The sequence below is a fragment of the Protopterus annectens genome, chromosome 1.part1, assembly GCF_019279795.1.
Source record: "Protopterus annectens isolate FY-2018-M chromosome 1.part1, PAN1.0, whole genome shotgun sequence".
In the NCBI taxonomy this organism is placed as follows: Eukaryota; Metazoa; Chordata; order Ceratodontiformes; family Protopteridae; genus Protopterus; species Protopterus annectens.
The window spans coordinates 1,290,725,693-1,290,744,850 of record NC_056726.1 but is presented as its reverse complement, the minus strand read 5'-3'; the positions used below and the strand labels follow the sequence as shown (position 1 = coordinate 1,290,744,850).

Below are 19,158 nucleotides of genomic sequence, written 5' to 3'. Positions count from 1 at the left end.
AAAGGGAGGGAATGCATAAAGAAACATCCCCTTACCACAGAATAAGAGGGCACCCACCTTTCACACCAGTGGACCTGTGACAGTACCACAAAAGAGGAAGTTGTCTGTTTAGAGGGGAATCAAAAAGATCCATTTGAGGAGTACCCTGCTGGTGAATAATGTCCAGAAATCCATCCTTTGAAAGTTTCCATTCATGGGATTGTCTGTCATAATGTTAACTGGAAGGGCTATAAACCACCAGAGAGTCACTTGATACTTGACAGCAAGATACCATACCAGAAGTACCAACCATGAAAGAAAGTAGGATCTCATTCCTCCCTGTTTGTTGATACACCACATCACTGTGGTATTGCCTGTTAAGACCTTGAAAGGCCCTGGAGAGAAAAAGAGGATGAAAGGCCAACAGAAGAGCTCTCGTATCCTTGAAGATGCGCTCCCTCCGTTGGTGATGTAACCACACCCCCTGTACTTTCAGGAAGTCAGAAGTCACCCCCCCAACCCATGTCTGAAGCATCTGTTAATAATTTGAGAGGGAAGAGGGGGATGAAAAGACATCCTTGGGATCAGAAACAACTACTGAATCGACCAGTAAAGAAAAGGAACTACAAAGTCTAGAGGATGTGCATTTTGAAGCCACACTGACTTCAGAAGCCACTGAAACTTTCTCATGTGAAGTTTGGCCAGAGAGAGCATCAGAATGGTGGATTCCATGAAGCCCAGAACTCTCAAATTCCCTAGTGGCAATCGAAGCTACAGGAAGAAGTGTGTGAAAGGAGAAATGACAGTTAAGGCCTTCGGAGGGGGCAGGGATGCTATCATAGGCACAAATTAATCCTGCAACCCAGAAAAACAGGACCCTGAGAAGGAGACAGAAGATTTTGTGAAATTTATTGTGAACCACAGGCTGTGAGGAAGGGAAACAGCAAAATGAAGATTTTTCTAGAGTCTCTGGAGAGGACACCTGAATCAACAGATCTATGTAAGGAAAATTTTAGGTCCCTCAAAGTCTGAAAAAAAGCCATCACAGGAGCAAGGGATCTGGTAAACACCCTTGTGACAGTACAAAGGCCAAAGGGCAAAACAGAGAACTGAAAATGCCACAGAGAAAAAAAAAGTCCTGAAAAAGGGGATGGATCGGAATATGGAGATAAGCATCCCTTGGATCCAGAGACACCATATAGGCATGAGGGAGCAGTAGATTAAATAAAATCTGCAGAGAACATCTGGAAGGAAGGCACTTAGTCTTTAGATGATTGAAGTCTAGAACATGTCTCCAAGCACCCTTTTTCCTTGGCACTATAAACAACCTGGAATAGAACCCTTTCCCCCCCTTTGGAACACAGGCACCTCTCTTGAGGAGGATTTAAAGACATTAGAGTAGAAAATAGCCACTTAGCAAAAGCCTGCCATTCACTTTGAGAATTCCTAGGAGCATTAGAAACATGTTTATTTTTTGTTGCTTTTTTAAGGGAACATCCTCCAAACATGTGAGAGGACTCAGACCCAGGATGGCATTCGAAAGCTATAGTAGGAACTTCTTCCCTAAGAAAAATCTGAAGAAACTCCCCTATACCTCTTGGAAAAATCAGCTGTGGTTCACCCTGAACGTCTGAGGCTGACTCCAGCAAAGCCTCATCAGACATTCTGCAAATCAGAACCTTACCGGCCTCAAACATTGTCATGGTAGAGGAAACTGACAACACAGCCTACCAAGCTTCCAGGTTTTTAACAACCTCAGGAGACGCACCTGGCAGAGGCTGGACAGTGAGATTCCGGTCACGCCTTCTTCACTAATGGCTGACCCTCAAGTTGGGAGAATCCATCCATTGTATCTAACAAGAAGCTTAAGATGCTGGTTCTCAAGATACATGGAAAGGGAAAAGAAGTACACTGCAAAGGCTTTTTGTAATCAACACCTGGTAAACAGAACAAGATGTATGGTCATGATATGCTCCTAGACAAAAGACACACTTATGGCGGTCTTTATGGGGAATCAGTCTTCCACTCTGGCATTTACCCTCCCCGGATGACATTAACCCCAAGGAGCACAAAAAAAAAAAAAAAAAACAGGGCACTTTATCTGCAAACATGTATAGGTAAACAGTGGAGAATGAAAATGCATTCTACTGGCAAAACAGACACAGGTAGACAGTCAAAAAAAAATTCTGACTGGCGGCAAAGTTGTTCTGTTTATGGTAAGCCTGAACATCACATTACACCCTACAGTAGGCAAGAAGCACTGAGTTATGTTCAGGTATGCCTTTTAAATACAACATGAAGTCTTTGGTGTACTAGCCAGACAAGCTTCCATGGCAGGGGATCCTGAAGGTTACGAATAATGCAGCAGTCAATGTAAGGACTTATTCAATTTCTGTTGCTTTAACTTCTCCATTACTACTCCTCTTTTCTATTTTCCCTCTGTTTTCTTAGCTATATGGGTTATTTCCTACAATGAATTTAAGAGCCAGCCAACTTCCAAAGCTTCAAGGCACCTTCCACACAGCCAGTCAGGCAGCTCGAGCTAAGCTGATTAAAAGACAAGTTTGGGTCCTAAGCCCTTCAGAGCTTTCCTGTCAATAGACAGAGGGAATATGAACCCCAAAAGGGCAAAGCTAGGAAGAAAAAAAAATGTCTACACCCAAGTATAAAAAGCACACCAAAAAAACAAACCAGGGGGATGGAGGGAGGGAACGGTTACTGCAGCAGTGAGCATTTGAACATCGGTTATTGTAAGTTACCATGACTGTACTATGTCTAAGTCTAAGTAAACTTTGTCATACAGATCAACACAGAGGAAAAAGTGCGTGCCACTGCACGAAATTTCAATACTCAGGCTCGTACCATAAAAATTATAGTTTACAGAAGGAAGATTAATAATAATTTAATAATTTAAAAATACTTAAATAGAAATCAAAAATAAGATACTAAAAATGCAAGTATAAAGTGAGCTATGTAGATAATAATGACATGTTGCACATAAATAATGTTTGTTTACCCATTTAGCAGGTTAGGCTATGGGTTTGTTGTTCAGCAGTCTGATAGCATGCGGGAAGAAGCTGTTATGGAATCTGGATACCCTGCATTTAATGCTTCTGTAGCACTTCCTTGTTGGCAGGAGTTTTAACAGTCCATAGGCCGGATTATGTACATCCCTCAGTAGTTTTAGGACTCTGCCATAGCATCTGTTTGAATATATGTCCTGAAGGGACTGAATGTTGGAGCCAATGATTTTTGTGGCTTGTTTAACGATCTTATCCAGTGCCTTCCGATCAGCTTGAGAACAATTTCCATACCAGACAATGATGCTGTTTGTCAGTACGCTCTCAATTGTGGCTCTGTAGAAGGTTAGTAGGACCTTTTGGGGGGGGTTAGCTCTATGAAGTCTCCTAAGGAATTGGAGACGTTGTTGGGCTCTCTTTATAAGGTAGGAAGCATTTGTGGACCAACTGAGGTCTTGCGAGATGTGCATCCCTAGGAATTTGGTGCTATTAACTCTCTCCACTGTGGCACCATTGATGATGATAGGGGTGTGTGGCTTACTTACCTTCCTAAAATCGATGATGATTTCCTTGGTTTTCCCAACATTTACTGCTAAGTTGTCAGTGCACCAATGAATGAATTGGATCACCTCCTCCCTGTAGGCTACCTTATATCTTCCTTCTTGATAAGGCTGATTACTGTGGTGTCATCTGCAAATTTGATGATTCTGTTTGAATGATGCTTAGCTGTGCAGTCATGTGTTAGAATTGTGAAAAGAAGTGGACTGAGTACAAAACCTTGTGGGACCCCGGTGTTTAGGGTGATGCTGTTTGAGTGTTTTCCAGCTTGAATTATTTGTGGCCTTTCAGTCAGGAAGTTCAGGATCCAGTTGCGTATTTTGTTTTCTATGCCTATATTACTCAGCTTAGACAGCAGTTGTGGAATTACTGTACTGAAGGCAGAGCTGAAGTCTATGAACAGCATGCGTACATAAGTCCTTATTTTCCAGGTGGAAATCATATTTCATGATTCTATGTTATCAAATCTATATTATTGTTATTTTATCTATGTTCATCATATTGATTACTTCTGCAATAGCCTTATCTATCTGCTTAGATTACCCCAGATACACTTTAGAGGTGGAAGGAGAATAGCGCAGGAGCCCCTGGAGAATGGCCCTTGCAAACCCTGATCTGGACCTAGAGAAGGAATCAAGCTTGTAGTGCTTTGTAAAAGTTAGTACAGAGGACCAAACAGCAGCTTGTAGAATACTTCTAGAATGCAACCCTTTCCAAAAAGCCAAGGTCCTGGTAGAGTGGGTCTTGACCCTGCCTGGAATCAATTTTTATGGTGAGTATAGTACAAGGTAATACCTGTGGAAATAGTCTGACTTGACACAGGTTGTCACTTCTTACGTTCAAAAGAAATGAACCGATCTGAAGATTTAGCTCTGTCAAGATAGTACCCAAGTTGTCTATGTACATTTGCTACCCCTCCAGCTGAACAAATGTACAATATAATGTAGCACCTGCCTGCTCATCAGCATCTGCTGCTATAGAAACAATATATGGTAACAAGAGCTGCAGCTGCTGTAGTGGGATAACAAAATTGTTCCTTTAAAATGCTTATCTTCTTTCAGCTGTTCCTGTTAGGGGTCGCCACAGCGGATCATGTATTTCCATTTCTTCCTGTCCTCTCCATCATGCTCTTTCACACCACTCACCTGCATGTCCTCTCTCACCACATCCATAAACCTTATCTTAGGCCCTCCTCTTTCCCTCTTACCTGGCAGCTCCATCCTTACCATCCTTTTCCCAATATACCCAGCATCCCTCCTCAGCACATGCCCCAACCAACGCAATCTTGCCTCTCTTGCTTTGTCTCCAAACTGTCCAACCTGAGCTGACCTTCTAATATACTGATTCCTAATCCTGTCCATCCTAGTCACACCCAGTGCAAATCTTAACATCTTTAACTCTGCCACATCCAGCTCGGACTCCTGACTTTTCATCAATGCTAGTCTCCAACCCATATAACATAGCTGGTCTCACTACCCTCTTGTAGACCTTCCCTTTCACTCATATTGGTGCCAGTCTGTCACAAATCACTCCTGACACTCTTCTCCATGCATTCCACCCTGCCTGTACTCTCTTCACCTCTCTTCCACACTCACCATTACTCTGAACTGTTGATCCCAAGTACTTAAACTCATCCACCTTTACCAACTCTACTCCCTGCATCCTCACCATTCCTCTACCTTCCCTCTCATTTACACACATATATTCTGTTTTAGCCCTGCTGACCTTCATTCCTCTCCTCTCTAAAGCACATCTCCACCTCTCCAGAGTCTCCTCAACCTGGTCCCTACTCTCACTACATATCACAATGTCATCTGCAAACATCATAGTCCACGGGGTCTCCTGTCTAATTGCATCTGTAAACCTGTCCATCACCACTGCAAATAAGAACGGGCTCCGAGATGATCCCTGATGTAATCCCACCTCCACCTTAAACATATCTGTCACTCCCACCGCAGTCCTCACCAATGTCACACTACCCTTGTACATATCCTGTACCACTCTTACATACTTCTCTGCCACTCCCGACTTCCTCATACAATACCACAACTCCTCTCTAGGCACCCTGTCATATGTTTTCTCTAAGTCCACAAAGACACAATGCAACTCCTTCTGACCTTCTCTGTATTTCTCCAACAACACTCTCAAAGCAAATATTGCATCTGTAGCACTCTTTCCTGGCATGAAACCATACTGCTGATAACTAATCATCACCTCCCTTCTTAACCTAGCTTCCACTACTCTTTCCCATAATGTCAAGCTGTGACTGATCAGTTTTATCCCTCTGTAGTTACTGCAGCTCTGCACATCACCCTTATTCTTAAAGATAGGTACCAAAACACTTTCTCCACTCCTCAGGCATCCTCTGACTTTCCAAAAGTTCATTAAACAATCTGGTTAAAAATTCCACTGCCATTTCTCCTAAGCACCTCCATGCTTCCACTGGTATGTCATCTGGGCCAACAGCCTTTCTATTCTTCATCCACTTCATAGCTGTCCTTACTTCCTCCTTGCTAATCTGCTTCACTTCCTGATTCACTATCCCCACATCATCCAACCTTCTCTCTCTCTCATTCTCTTCATTCATCAGCCCTTCAAAGTATTCCTTCCATCTACTCAACACACTCTCCTGAGTACATTTCCCTCACTGTCCTTTATCACCCTTGCCTGCTGCACATCTTTCCCGGCTCTGTCCCTCTATCTAGCCAATCAGTACAGGTCCTTTTCTCCCTCTTTAGTGTCCAATCTCATACAACTCTCTATATGCCTTATCCTTAACCTTCACCACCTCTCTCTTTGCCATGTGCCTCATCTCCTTATACTAATGTCAACTTTCTTCAACTCTTTGACAATCCCACTTCTTCACCAGCCTCCTCTTCTGTATACTCTCCTGTACTTCCTCATTCCACCACCATGTCTCCTTGTCCTCCTTCCTCTGTCCAGATGTCACACCAAGCACCTTCCTAGTAGTCTCCCTTACTAGCTCTGCTGTAGTTACCCAGCTATTCAGTAACTCTTCATTGCTTCCCAGTCCCTGTGTCTTAACACTTCCCTGAACTCCACCTCACAATCACCCTTTAACTTTCACCATTTAATCATTGGCACTGCTTTCACACTCCTCCTCTGCTTCTTGATCACCAGCATCATCCTGCAGAACACCATTCTATGCCGCTTAACTACACTTTCCCCAGTCACCACTTAACAGTCTCCAATCTCCTTCAGACTGGCCCTCCTACATAGGATATAATACACCCGTGTGCATCTTCCTCCACTCTTGTACGTCACCCTATGCTCCTCCCTCTTCTTAAAATATGTATTCACCACAGCCATGTCCATCCTTTTTGCAAAATCCACAATCATATGACCTTCTGCATTCCTCTCCTTAACACCATACCTACCCAACACTTCCTCATCCCCTCTGTTTCCTTCACCAACATGCCCTTTGAAGTCCGCTCCAATCACTTGTCTCTCACCCTTGGGTACACTCACCACCACTTCATCCAACTCGCTCTAAAATTTTTCTTTCTCATCCATCGCACACCCAACTTGTGGAGCATATGCACTAACAACATTCATCATTGCACCATCAATTTCAAGCTTCATAAACATCACTCTATCAGACACTCTCTTCACCTCCAAAACACTCTTGGCATACTGTTCCGTTAGGATAACCCCTACCCCATTTCTTCTGCCATCTACACCATGATAGAGCAATTTAAACCCGCCTCCTATACACTTGGCCTTACTCCCCTTCCATCTGGTCTCTTGCACGCACAATATATCAACCTTACTTCTCTCCATCATACCTTTAAAATGCTAAAGTTACCTATTTTTTTATCTACAGACTGCAGTATGATTAAATCATCATGCATTAAAATAAATATATGGATAGATAAAAAGCAGTGTGTGCATTCCAAACTCTCTGAACAAATTGTGAGCTAAAGTCTGTAATGGAATGCAGGATAAACGTGATTGATATTTGAGTGAAGCTTTCCTCCTGCTTTTGCATTATGCCTGCAGTTTTTGGTTAATGGTGTACAGCACTAAACTGGATCATAAATCAAAGGTTGCAAATGTGTTAAATAAGTAGTTACAACCTTTGTCAGTAGGAAAAAAAAAACTTATATGGACCTCCGTGAATCCAAGCAAATCTAAAGGTTGGCAAACATAATAGTTACATAAGTGTTAAATGGTGAATTAAGACGTGGAAGACAGTGTAAGATGCGCTAAGCTTGGCTCACACAGGGAACTAAAAAAAAAAGATTAGTACTGTGGAATTAAAAGATATAAATAATAGAAAAAATACATACACATTTGAAACAAACAAACAAAAAAAAAAAAAAAAAAAAGAGTACTGCAATCGAAAATGCAGTCCACATTCATTTATTGTATGAAGCACTTTTAGTTTGATTTTTAACCAGAACTTCATCAGATAATATCTTTACATAAATTTTCTGTTTAAAAAGTTTCTAATATGTGATCACGGTCTTACCCAGTAAAAGTTTCTAATATGTGATCACTGTCTTACCCAGTAAACATCTCCTGTATGGAAACTGCATTTTCGCTTGTGATATTATTTTGTGTGTTTCGGATTTAAAGGATATGTAAAGTAACATGACACTGTGGGCAGGAATTCAAGTCATGTGGTTAATGGGTGTTATTTTGATTAGCTTCAATTTGGACTGAATTTTAAACACTGGGATTGTCCCTTTAATAACTGGATAGCAATAAACTGCCCGGTTTCTCACAAGAGAAGCCTTTACTTTTAAGTTAGCTGATCCAAAACCAAAGAATATTATGTACCTTAAAATGAAACAGATTATGGTGCTAATCCTACAGAATAAAAGATTTTACTGGTAGACTCTCCTAAACTCCAACTAGATTTTATTTACTCATATCAATCCAAGGGCATACCAAGAAGGCATGTGAAAAAGGTGAAGTATACCAGAATGCTTTTGTCCAAAGATGCTGTATAAAAACAGATTACAATAAAAGGCAACACAAGAAAGGTAAATATGTCAAATGTTTGAAAGTCTGCATAAAGATTTTTGCACATTTTATAGGACAGCAAAAAACAATGCATTTAGCATGCACAAAAGCTATATAATAGCATATATACCATAGGAAAGATGGGGTTTTAGCATGAGAAGGTGTCTCTGGTTCTCTGAATTGCATGATGTTCGACGTACTAACAATGAGGACATTACCATTCTACTAAAATGCATATTTTTTCTGAGCCAAATTCACACTTAGTACATTTCCTCTATCAACTGCTTTTGGGACATATTTAAGTATACTGTGCAATTTAACTTGCCTCTTCGGAACTCCTGTCATCATCCTGTAAAAGGCCTTCATCAACTTCTGCATCTTTAAGAGCCGATCTAAAATAGAAAGTACTTCCTTCTTGCTTATCTGGTTTTTGGAGATCCCCATCAAGTATTGATTTTGTTTTCTTCTTCATTTTATTGGCTACTTTTTTAAAAAACTGTTTTGCTTTAACACCTGCAATGCAACAGAAAAGAAACCAGACTTAAAGAACTTTCTATACTCAAAGTACTTCACTGCATACTGAACTCAACACTGCCCCATCAGTGGCATAAACATTCAACTTCTAAAATCTTAGATAACTGTAAGCAATTTACAGAAATAATCAGGAAATGAGGAAACAGACTGGACAAGAACATCCTGCCAACTTTGCAAGAAAATTGCATCCAAAGATAATTCTCTTATAATTTTATAAACATTGTCAAAGTTCAGACAATTCTTGTGACGCTATACCTTAAGTCTGAAGCCTTATGGCAAAACAATGCAATATGCCAGTTGAAATAACACTTCCTACTTAGACAAGTACATTAAAATGACAGTCAATGAAACAAGTTATCATAAATATCTGAATATCATGCATGGATCCATCCACTGTTTGATCATGGACTTTAGAACAGTCATCTTCAAAAATGGAAGTAACTTTATGCAACTAAAATATGTGGAAATTGCAGAACATAAAGTTCACACAGAAAGGCACTCTGGTCACCAACTCTTCCAATATACAGTGTAGTACACATGACTGACAAAGTGCTAATCATCGCTAATCATTCTGACCATAACCATAAGCTGCAGATTAAAACACATTAGAACAATCAGGACAAGAACAAATTGCAGAGGTAGTTTGCTTTCTTGTAGAAAAATGTACATTCACAAAAATGCACCTTCAGACAGCCTACAAGAAGGTAGTAGAACAAATTACAGGCAAGTAAGATTTTATGGTTTACATAAAACCATTATTCAGTGAAATAACACAGGATTAAGAATAGTTAACACCAAAACATCATTCTGCACATAATGAGATAAAAGTTAAAGGCATGAAAAGGGTTCTTTATGATGAAATTAACCGTTGAGTACAGAGGCTCAGTTTAAAAAAAAGAAGACACAATAACATTCAATTACAGAAAACAAAGTATACGCCAAAGGAGAAAACACAAAGAATAGCATTTCTTACTTCAATGGAAAGAGCTTTAATAGCATTAAGAACATCTTGCTGAAAAGACTACAGTTCTGGACTTTTAGGTCGCAGCTCAACACTTAATATAGCACAGTGATGAAGCTCAAAGCACACATTTCTGGAGGAATTAATTTTCAGGGAAATTAGATAAATAAAATTATTAACATACTTAAGAACGTATTCTAAATGGTTCCTGTACAGATAAGCCAGATTAAATCCCTTGGCGTCTAAAGAGAGAGAAAAAAAAGCACAGAAGAACAATTTCACTAAAAGAATCACAGGCCTAAAGCAGATGCCCTACACTGACCGCCTTAAAAAACTCCAGCTATACTCTGTCGCATATCGTCTACTCAGAGGCGATCTCTGCTTAACATACAAGGCCATGTCAAACCCAGAGCTGTTGGACATGCTACACTTAAAGAAATCCCAATCCCTCAGAGCTACACTCTCCAGGGATCTAAACCTTGTCATCACAATAAACAAAACATGCTGGAGGGATAGGTTCCTGACCCAGAGACTCCCCAGACTCTGGAATAGATTGCCCATACATGTCAAGCTGAGTGCCTCTTTGGACCTCTTCAAGAGGAACCTTGACGTTTGGATGGGAGAAAGGAAATTCACCCCAGGGATCACGTCAGTCGCCCTGCTAGACAGGGGTCCAGGAAAGTAAATAATGTGGGAAGAAATAGCCAGGGAATTGTTATGGCTAGGCTTATATAGGCCCTAGGGCTGATAGCCTAGTACCAACCTATGAACCTATGAGTTTTCCATGGGATATCACTGTCAGTATTAATTATATGCTGACAATGATTGAGTTCTTTTGAGAGATTTTCTCCTTCTTTGAGTTGCTGTGATCATGGAGCTGGTAAGCCAAACAAAAGCAACATCCAGAAATCAACTTAACAGTAAAATTCAACTCTACTGTAATATGCAGATGGCTGTCCCAATTTGAAACTGCATTATAGTGACAGCTGAAATGTTCCTCAAAATTTCAAACTGCACACGCTTTTTCAACTAAAGTTTATCAGACGCTGAATATATTCTTAGCCAGTTGTCAAATAAATTTGATGGGTTGGCATTCAACATGCAAAAGGAATGGTTTACTCAAAATGAAGCACCTCATTTATGCGACAAGCTAAAACTGCAGTTGAAAAGCACATTTAAGCACAATGCACAACAAAACATGTTAGAGGCCATCAAATCCCTCCAGTGGTTTCATCAAAAAACATTCATGCATTCTCCAGTGCCCAGTTCGGTTTCAGAGTCACAGGGTGCCACAGACTATCCTAATATCAAATGACACCAGCACTAATGGAGTACAAGGCAAAGAAACTAAACTTGGATAGGATATCTTATTATAGGAGACATGCGCACAGCAATTTCAAGACGCACCAATATGATAAGTGGGAACAGGTGACAAAACCTTAGCACCCAGCAAAATTCCATATGGACAAAGGAATATACACAATCTTCACAGAAGACATTTGTCTGGGACATGGACTACAGAACCAAGTACAGTCCGGCAGCAACATTAAACCACATCAGTGTGTCAACAGCTAACTGATTTGACAGATACAAAATGAGGTTAACAACCTGTGTCCTGAAGATTCATAACATCTACAATGGAATGAAGATATAGTCACTAAAGTAAAAAGTGAGGAAACCCCTATACATTAGGCTGCTTTTTTGTGACAGGTTTAGCACATTAAATATCCCATCTTATTTGCATTAAATCAGTTTAAAACTATGGATTACTGAAGGACAGACCAGTCTTGTAAATTTTGTTCAAGGATGTTTTAGATTTACAAATTTAGTACATATATAGGCTTATTATACCTTTCTGTTCCATTTTCTTCTTTGTCATCTCTTCTTCTCTGCTTAAAACAATGGAAATTGATATGTTATTAGTTTTATACTGCAGTCAGAATCAATTAAAACATTTTTCATTCATTCTGATAACCACATTTATAGTACTCAAGACATTTGGGGGGGGCAAATCAGACATTACACTGCAAGTGTCTTGGCAATTTAGGAATAGAGAAAATTTGCCTAATGGTGATCTTTAGATACGAGACAAAACACTAAATATTACTGAAAAAAACATACAGATACACAGGGAGACATGAGGACCTCAAACACAGTATTCCAAATGGAAGATGAACCAGAAAACCAAGCTATGTACAGCAGCAGCAATAGAGTATCTGCCACCCAGTAATATACAAGAGAACAGCAATCCCACATTTAAGTGCAACCTTTAAAGATAGCCTTTGAAGTTTATAAAATGAACTTACTAAATAAAAAAAATGTCCCACTTGAACTTCTGCTAAACCTTATGAAAATGTGTATAAAAAAATTAAAATAAGAATGTCATAGAACAAATATTTTAAACATACTTTAAAGTTACGAAATTACTGCCACCACCCCCCCCCCCCAACTGTAAAAATCTTACATTCCCCAAACAGAGCAGAAACTTGTTTATACCAACACAGAATAAATAAAATGGCATCTCATAAAAACTCCATTAGCTATAAGCATGATCTTTGGCATAGTGGAAATTACAGTTTGAACAAGGGAGTATATACCAACTCAAACTGCAGCATCTCAGAGCATCCCCCTTACCCAGAGGTACAGTAATATCAGTGTCAGTATGTATACAAAGCAGAGGAGCCAGGCTACAGCACCACCCCAAATCAAGTAGTGCAAGGGGACTTTACTTACTGCAAAAAATGTTTCAAAGTTGCAGGACTTACTTTCAGACTCTACTATTTCTTGTTTGATTATTGATTTTATTAATTTAGTTTTATTTTTTTTTTTAAGTGTTGGGACTTAAAAGCTGGTCTTGCACTTAGAATAGAGAGCCAAATTATTCAAAAAAATTAAAGTGTACATTAAATAAAATTATACTCTATCCCCTTCCTTACAACAAAGGAAATCTAAGCCAAAGATGAATAAATATACATAAACTAAACTCCTATAAAACTGCACTTAACTTGGAGACAGAAATCACAACTGCAAGCCAATGCTTCTAAAAGGTCTCTCAATCACTTGGGTCAATTGACTAAACGTGAAAGACAAATTTTCAAACTCTTGACAGCAAGTTAAGAAATTGTAACTATCCCATGCACACATGAAACCCCAAACAAATACCAAACATTAACCATCCACTGGGACCCATACGAATACATTAAATCAACAGAGGCAAAGACAACCCCAGGCAAAGCTTACTTGCTGATAAAAATGAAAAGTACAGTTGTGTACACTTACCATAAATGTAGATGTTCGAGTGTCTTCCATGTTGCAGTCATGACTGTGGGGTTCTCCCCTGCCGGCAGGCAGTCCCCGGTCAGCCAGAATTCCAAAGTCTGGGTCCGGCGTCGGCTGTTCAGCTATGCTCCCTGATGTCAGAGCGCCAGGAGTACAAAGCTGACAGCCGACGCCATGTTCTCCAGTTTTTCTTGCCCCAGATGTCAGGTGCTCCAAAATGAGTAAGATCCCATACCCTTTGCAAATACACCTCAAAAGAAGGGTGAAGAAGGGAACCACACAAAAGAAAAAATAAGAAGGGACAGGAGGGAGGGAAACCCAGACTGCAACAGTGAAGACACTCGAACATCTACATTTATGGTAAGTGTACACAACTGTACTATATTCATCGTGTTTCACTGTTGCAGTCATGACTGTAGGGTTGAATCCCAAAGCAGAATAAAAGGGAGGTGGTCATAAAGAAGAGGGGGCGGCTAAAAGGCCCTGCAAGACAGCAGAAGCAAAGCTTGCCCTAGACTTAGAGTAGAGAGGTAGATTGTAGTGCTTGGAAAAAGTATGCACTGAACTCCAAGTTGCAGCTTCCATAATGTCTTTGGTAGGAACTCCCCTGAGGAAGGCAGCTGAAGTGGCAGCAGCTCTGGTAGAGTGAGTCCTTATACTCCCTGGGATTTGCTTTTCATGGTGTGAATAACAAAATCTGATTCCATGAGCAATCCATTTAGAAATGGTCTGTTTTGAAATGGCTTTACCTTGGGAACTTGAAGCATAAGAAACAAACAATTGCTCCGATTTCCTGATGTCCTTGGTTCTGTCCAGGTAAAAACGTAGTTATCTGTGTACATCCAAGGAATGCAAGATCCTTTCCCCCTTATTTTGAGGACTGGGAAAAAAAGTTGGCAAGTGAATAGTTTGATTTAAAGCCACTTTGGAAACCACCTTAGGCATGAAAGTAGGATTAATCCTTAAAGACACCCTGTCTTGATGAAAAAATAATATAAGGTTCCACAGCCATGAGAGCTTGCAACTCCGAGACTCTCCTGGCAGAGGTCAGAGCTAAGAGAATGGCTGTCTTCCAAGATAAAAACTTGATGTCAGAAGTGGCAGCAGGCTCAAAAGGAGACAAGGTGAGTTTTTCCAAAACATAGTTGAGATCCCAAGCAGGAATGGGAGGAGATCTAGGGGGCCTTAAGTTCTTAGCTCCTCTGAGAAACTGTCTCATGAGTTGATGGGAAAAGATAGGAGGGTCTGTATTATAATGAGCAGAAATAGCAGAAGCATGGATCTTTATGGAAGAGAAAGAGACCCCCTTATGTAAGAGGTCTGTCAGGTAAAGTAAAATCAGAGGAATGTTAGGAATAAGAGGATCTGAATCCTGAGCCTGCATCCAGGAGCAAAATCTTTTCCATTTTCCTGCATAAGATTTTCTAGTGCTAGGACGTCTGGCTTCTAAAATGACATCCATAACCTTGCTTGGGTAGGAGAGAATGAATCAAAGACCCTGGATTAACCAGGCCGCCAGGCTGAGAGTTTTGACATGGGAGTGTAGAACCTGACCCTGGTGCTGGGACAGAAGGTTCGGTGTCTGTGGTAATACCCAAGGGGGCTCCAGACAAAGGTTTTTCAGAGTTGGGTACCAAAATTGTCGAGGCCAATTTGGGGCCAGCAAAATTATCATCCTGGGCTTGTCCTGTTTAATCTTTAATAACACCCGTGGAAGAAGAGGTAGAGGCGGGAAGGCATACCCCGAGAGATTTCTCCAACTGAATGATAGAACATCCACTTTCCAAGCTAGTTCGTGGAAAGTCCTGGTGCAAAAAATCTGTAGTTGATGATTGAGGTGGGATGCAAAGAGGTCTATGTGAGGACATCCCCAGACTGCTGTAATCATCCTGAATATTTCGGTGTCCAGCATCCATTCGTGTGGATCCGACAGATTTCTGCTCAGACTGTCTGCCAGGAAGTTTTGCTTCCCTGGTAGAAACTGAGCTTGAAGGTCCAGTTTGCAAGCTAGAGCTGTGTTCCATAGATTCATGGCTAGTCTGCAAAGGGGATAGGAATGAGATCCCCCTTGCTTTATGTACCACATAACTGTGGTGTTGTCTGTCCGTATCAGTAGCTGTCCTGGTTGTAGAAGATTCCTGAAAGCCAATAGAGTGTTCTGTATGGCTAACATTTCCTTTAAATTGATATGCAGGAGCTTCTGATCCTTTGTCCAAAGGCCCTGCAGACAGTTGCCCAGAAAATGGGCTCCCCATGCATAATCTGAAGCGTCCGTGGTTAGTATCTGAGTGGCTGGAGGCAGACTGAAGGGTTTTCCTATGTTTAGAGTACATGCCTTGGACCACCAAAGGAATTCCTTTTGGAGACAAGGCAGGATGGTGATCTGTATGTCTAAACTGTGGCAATGCTGAGACCATACACTTTTTAGGTACCACTGAATTTTCCTCATATGTAGTCTTGCATATGGTACGAGAAGGATGCAGGAGGCCATGTAACCCAAAGCCTGCAGGAATTTCCTTGCAGAAAACTGAGTTAAAGTTGCCAAGGTTTTGAAAGTTGAAGCCAGCTGTAATTGCTTTTCGGATGTCAGAAATGCCATCTGGGTTGTGGTGTTTAGAAGAGCACCCAGAAAAGTAATCTGTTGTGAGGGTGTCAAATTTGACTTTTTTATGTTTACAGAGAATCCCAGGAACTTGAGAAGGTTCTGAGCAAATTCTAGATGCTGGAGTAAGACATCCTTGCTGTCTGCCTGAATTAGACAATAGTCCAGATAAGGGTAAATTTGAATTCCCTTGAGTCTGCAATAAGCTACTACTGGAGCCAGGCATTTGGTGAAGACCAAGGGCGCAGTAGACAATCCAAAGGGCAGCTCAGAGAATTGATAGTGCCTCGATCCGGCCCTGAACCTGAGGTATTTTCTGCATTCCTGCCTGATGGGAATGTGTAAATATGTCTCCTTTAAATCCAAAGTTACCATCCATTCATTTTTGGTCAGAATTGGAAGTAGCTGCTGAAGAGTAAGCATCTTGAATTTTGGTATCTCGAGAAAAGTGTTCAAGACTGACAGATCCAGAATGGGTCTCCATGAATTTTGCTTTCTGGGGACTAGAAAGAGCCTTGAGTAAAAACTTTGTCCCATCTCTGAAAGTGGAACCAGTTCTATGGCTTTCATAGCCAAGAGAGCTTCCACCTGGTTTAAGGCCTCTAACCATTGATGTTTTGGAAGATCCGGCCATCCGCTTGGTCTTGGTAGGGTATGAAAATGGAACTTGTAACCTCTTGAAACCACATCCAGAACCCACTTGTCTTGGGTTATATGAGTCCAATTTAGATGAAAAAGAGAAGGTTTTCCTCCGAGTGGGGCTTCCAGGCAAGAAGTTCCTGCAGCCCAACACAGGGAGTCATTGAGCCTGTTTTCTATGAGCTTGCGACCTGTCCTCTCCTCCCCTAGGGGTGGAAGCAGTCCACTGTCTTGGTCTACAAGGGGCTTGCGTTTGAGGCCTTCCTCGGGAGCGTCTGTATCTACCCCTCTGAGGCCTGTCTGAATTGGGAAAGGATCAGTTTTTTGAAGGCCAATTCCTACTAAATCTGGGTGGCTGTACTTGTAAGAAATCTTTAACCGTTTGCATGGATTTTGCCTTGTCCTCCATCTTCTTTATCACCTCTTCAGCCTTAGGTCCAAACAAAACATTATGCTCAATAGGAGCATCCAATACTTAGCTTTTACTTGATCTGGCAAGTTTTGTTCCTTTAACCAAGCATGCCTTCTAATGACTGTACCAGAGGCAGCAGCCCTACAAGAAGCCTCCAAGGCATCAAATCCACAGTGTAAACCATGCTTCCCAACTTGTTCAGTGGCATGCATTAAATCATGTAATTCCTTATCATCTGCACAGGCAGAAATCGAAGTTAGCTTTTGTTTCAAAACAGACAGAAGAAATTGCTGGTATTTCAGCATATGAAATTGACAGTTTAAAGCCCTAATAGATAAAGTAGCAGAAGTGTACACTTTTTTGCCCCATCTTTCTAAAGATCTGGAATCCTTCTCAGTGGGAATGGGGTTTTTAGCAGTAGCGGCCTTAACCCCCTTAGGACCCTGAGAAATGGTTTCAGGATCAGCAGTAGGATTCTTGTATAAAAACTGGTGGGAATCAGGAACCCTACATCTGTCTGGCTTAACAGGAGCTGGAGGAAAAGAGTTCGGAGTTAAGTTAGCCTCCGAAAAAGCATCATCCACAATATCCAAAACAGGAGGGATAGCCAGGGGTCTATGTTGGGGAAGAAGAAGAAAATCCCTAAGCCTTTTCTTAGATTCCGAGTACACCTGTCCTTCCCAGTGAAAATGTTCCCTCATTTCATGTAAAGTTTCCCCAAAAGAGAAATCCTCAGGGGGAGAAGCTGAAGGAATGGATTCCTCAGCATCAGAATCCTCATAAGGGGGGAAAGAATATTCCTGGTCAGAAGAAACTGAAGAAACAGAAGCCTGATCAGAGGAGTCATAATACATTTCCTGCCTTGGCCTTTTATCTGGAGGGTGATGTGAACTCCTAATCATAGTACGTAAGTCGTCCGCCATCTTAAGTAACTGTTTCTGAAACTTGGGTGCCGGATCAGAAGAGGCCTGAGCTGTAGTCTGATTTGGAAGGAGTCTTTGCCTTTGTCTTTCACTTTGCCTTTATTAGAAGCTGAGTAGACCTGAAAACTCCTTCGGAAGCCGGTACCTGCACAGCGGCTCCGGACCCATCCGAAGGAGCATTGTCCGAAGGTCCTGCAACAGAAATTTTCAAAGGCCTAGATGGCTCCTCGTGGGAGTCCGTTTCGGCCATTGGTATCGAAATGGCCGACGACAGGGGCTGCAAAAGCGCCTCACTGACGACGGCCGAACCTGAAGCTGGCTCTGCTTGTACAATATCGTCCGATTTGGACCTCGGAGGCCTGTCTTTATCCTTGCGTCATCTGTGAACTCTGGTAGCCGTAACCAAATCCCACAACATTTTGTAATTAAAGCACCTACCGAAGTAATGAAATGCAAAATTGTACCTTCATTTAATCGTACGTTGATTGAATCTAGCACAAAACCGACAACTAGCTACGTCGTGGTCAGGGCCTAAGCAAGGAATACAGTAAGAATGAAAATCCTTATGAGGTATTTGCTTCCCACATGAAATACAATTATTAACTTTTTCTGACATCGGACTGGAGCAAGACAAAAGTTTCCCCAACAGGGTACTTGGCTTTGAGTAGGAGAAGAAAGTCTTCGGACTGAAGTACATTTAGCAAAAATTGTCAGGAGTCAGCCGACCAGCAAATGCAAACTGCTATCACCGCACGGCAAGAAAGACTGGAGAACATGGCGTCGGCTGTCAGCTTTGTACTCCTAGCGCTCTGACGTCAGGGAGCATGGCTGAACAGCAGACGCCGGACCCAGACTTTTAGATTCTGGCCAACCGGGGACTGCCTGCCGGCAAGGGAGAACCCCTCAGTCATGACTGCAACAGTGAAACACGATGAACATCTTCTAAGGGACTTGCTTCTTATGTTGCACTACACATACCATAGAGTACTGAAAGCCACCAGAAGAACTGAACTTTAGTTCCTCTAATCCTTAAAAATCATGTGCCAGGATTAATAGAAAAGTCCATAGCACAAGATGCAATAAATTTCTTGCTGAAGTGTAATGCATGAAAATAGTGTCTGGTGTTTTTATAGGCAAGTATACTTGTAATAGATGTCCATCTAGCAGCTAGCTCATTCTCTCATGGAGGCACATTTTTTTGTGATGTTGAACCTTATAAAGGGCATACAACAGTTTTCACAAGGTCCCTGCCACATGAATGC

The 19,158-nt window shown here is 41.4% G+C and overlaps 1 protein-coding gene across 1 annotated transcript in view; it reads right to left on the bottom strand.

Annotated features, from left to right (window-relative positions):
- The window catches only part of LOC122813722, a gene marked incomplete at both ends in the record, with an annotated part of 144,985 nt that overhangs the window by 84,144 nt on the left and 41,683 nt on the right, over positions 1-19,158 (bottom strand). The window contains 2 exon segments of the mRNA XM_044086192.1: positions 8,872-9,059; positions 11,893-11,933. Coding sequence (XP_043942127.1) covers positions 8,872-9,059; positions 11,893-11,933 — 229 coding nt within the window.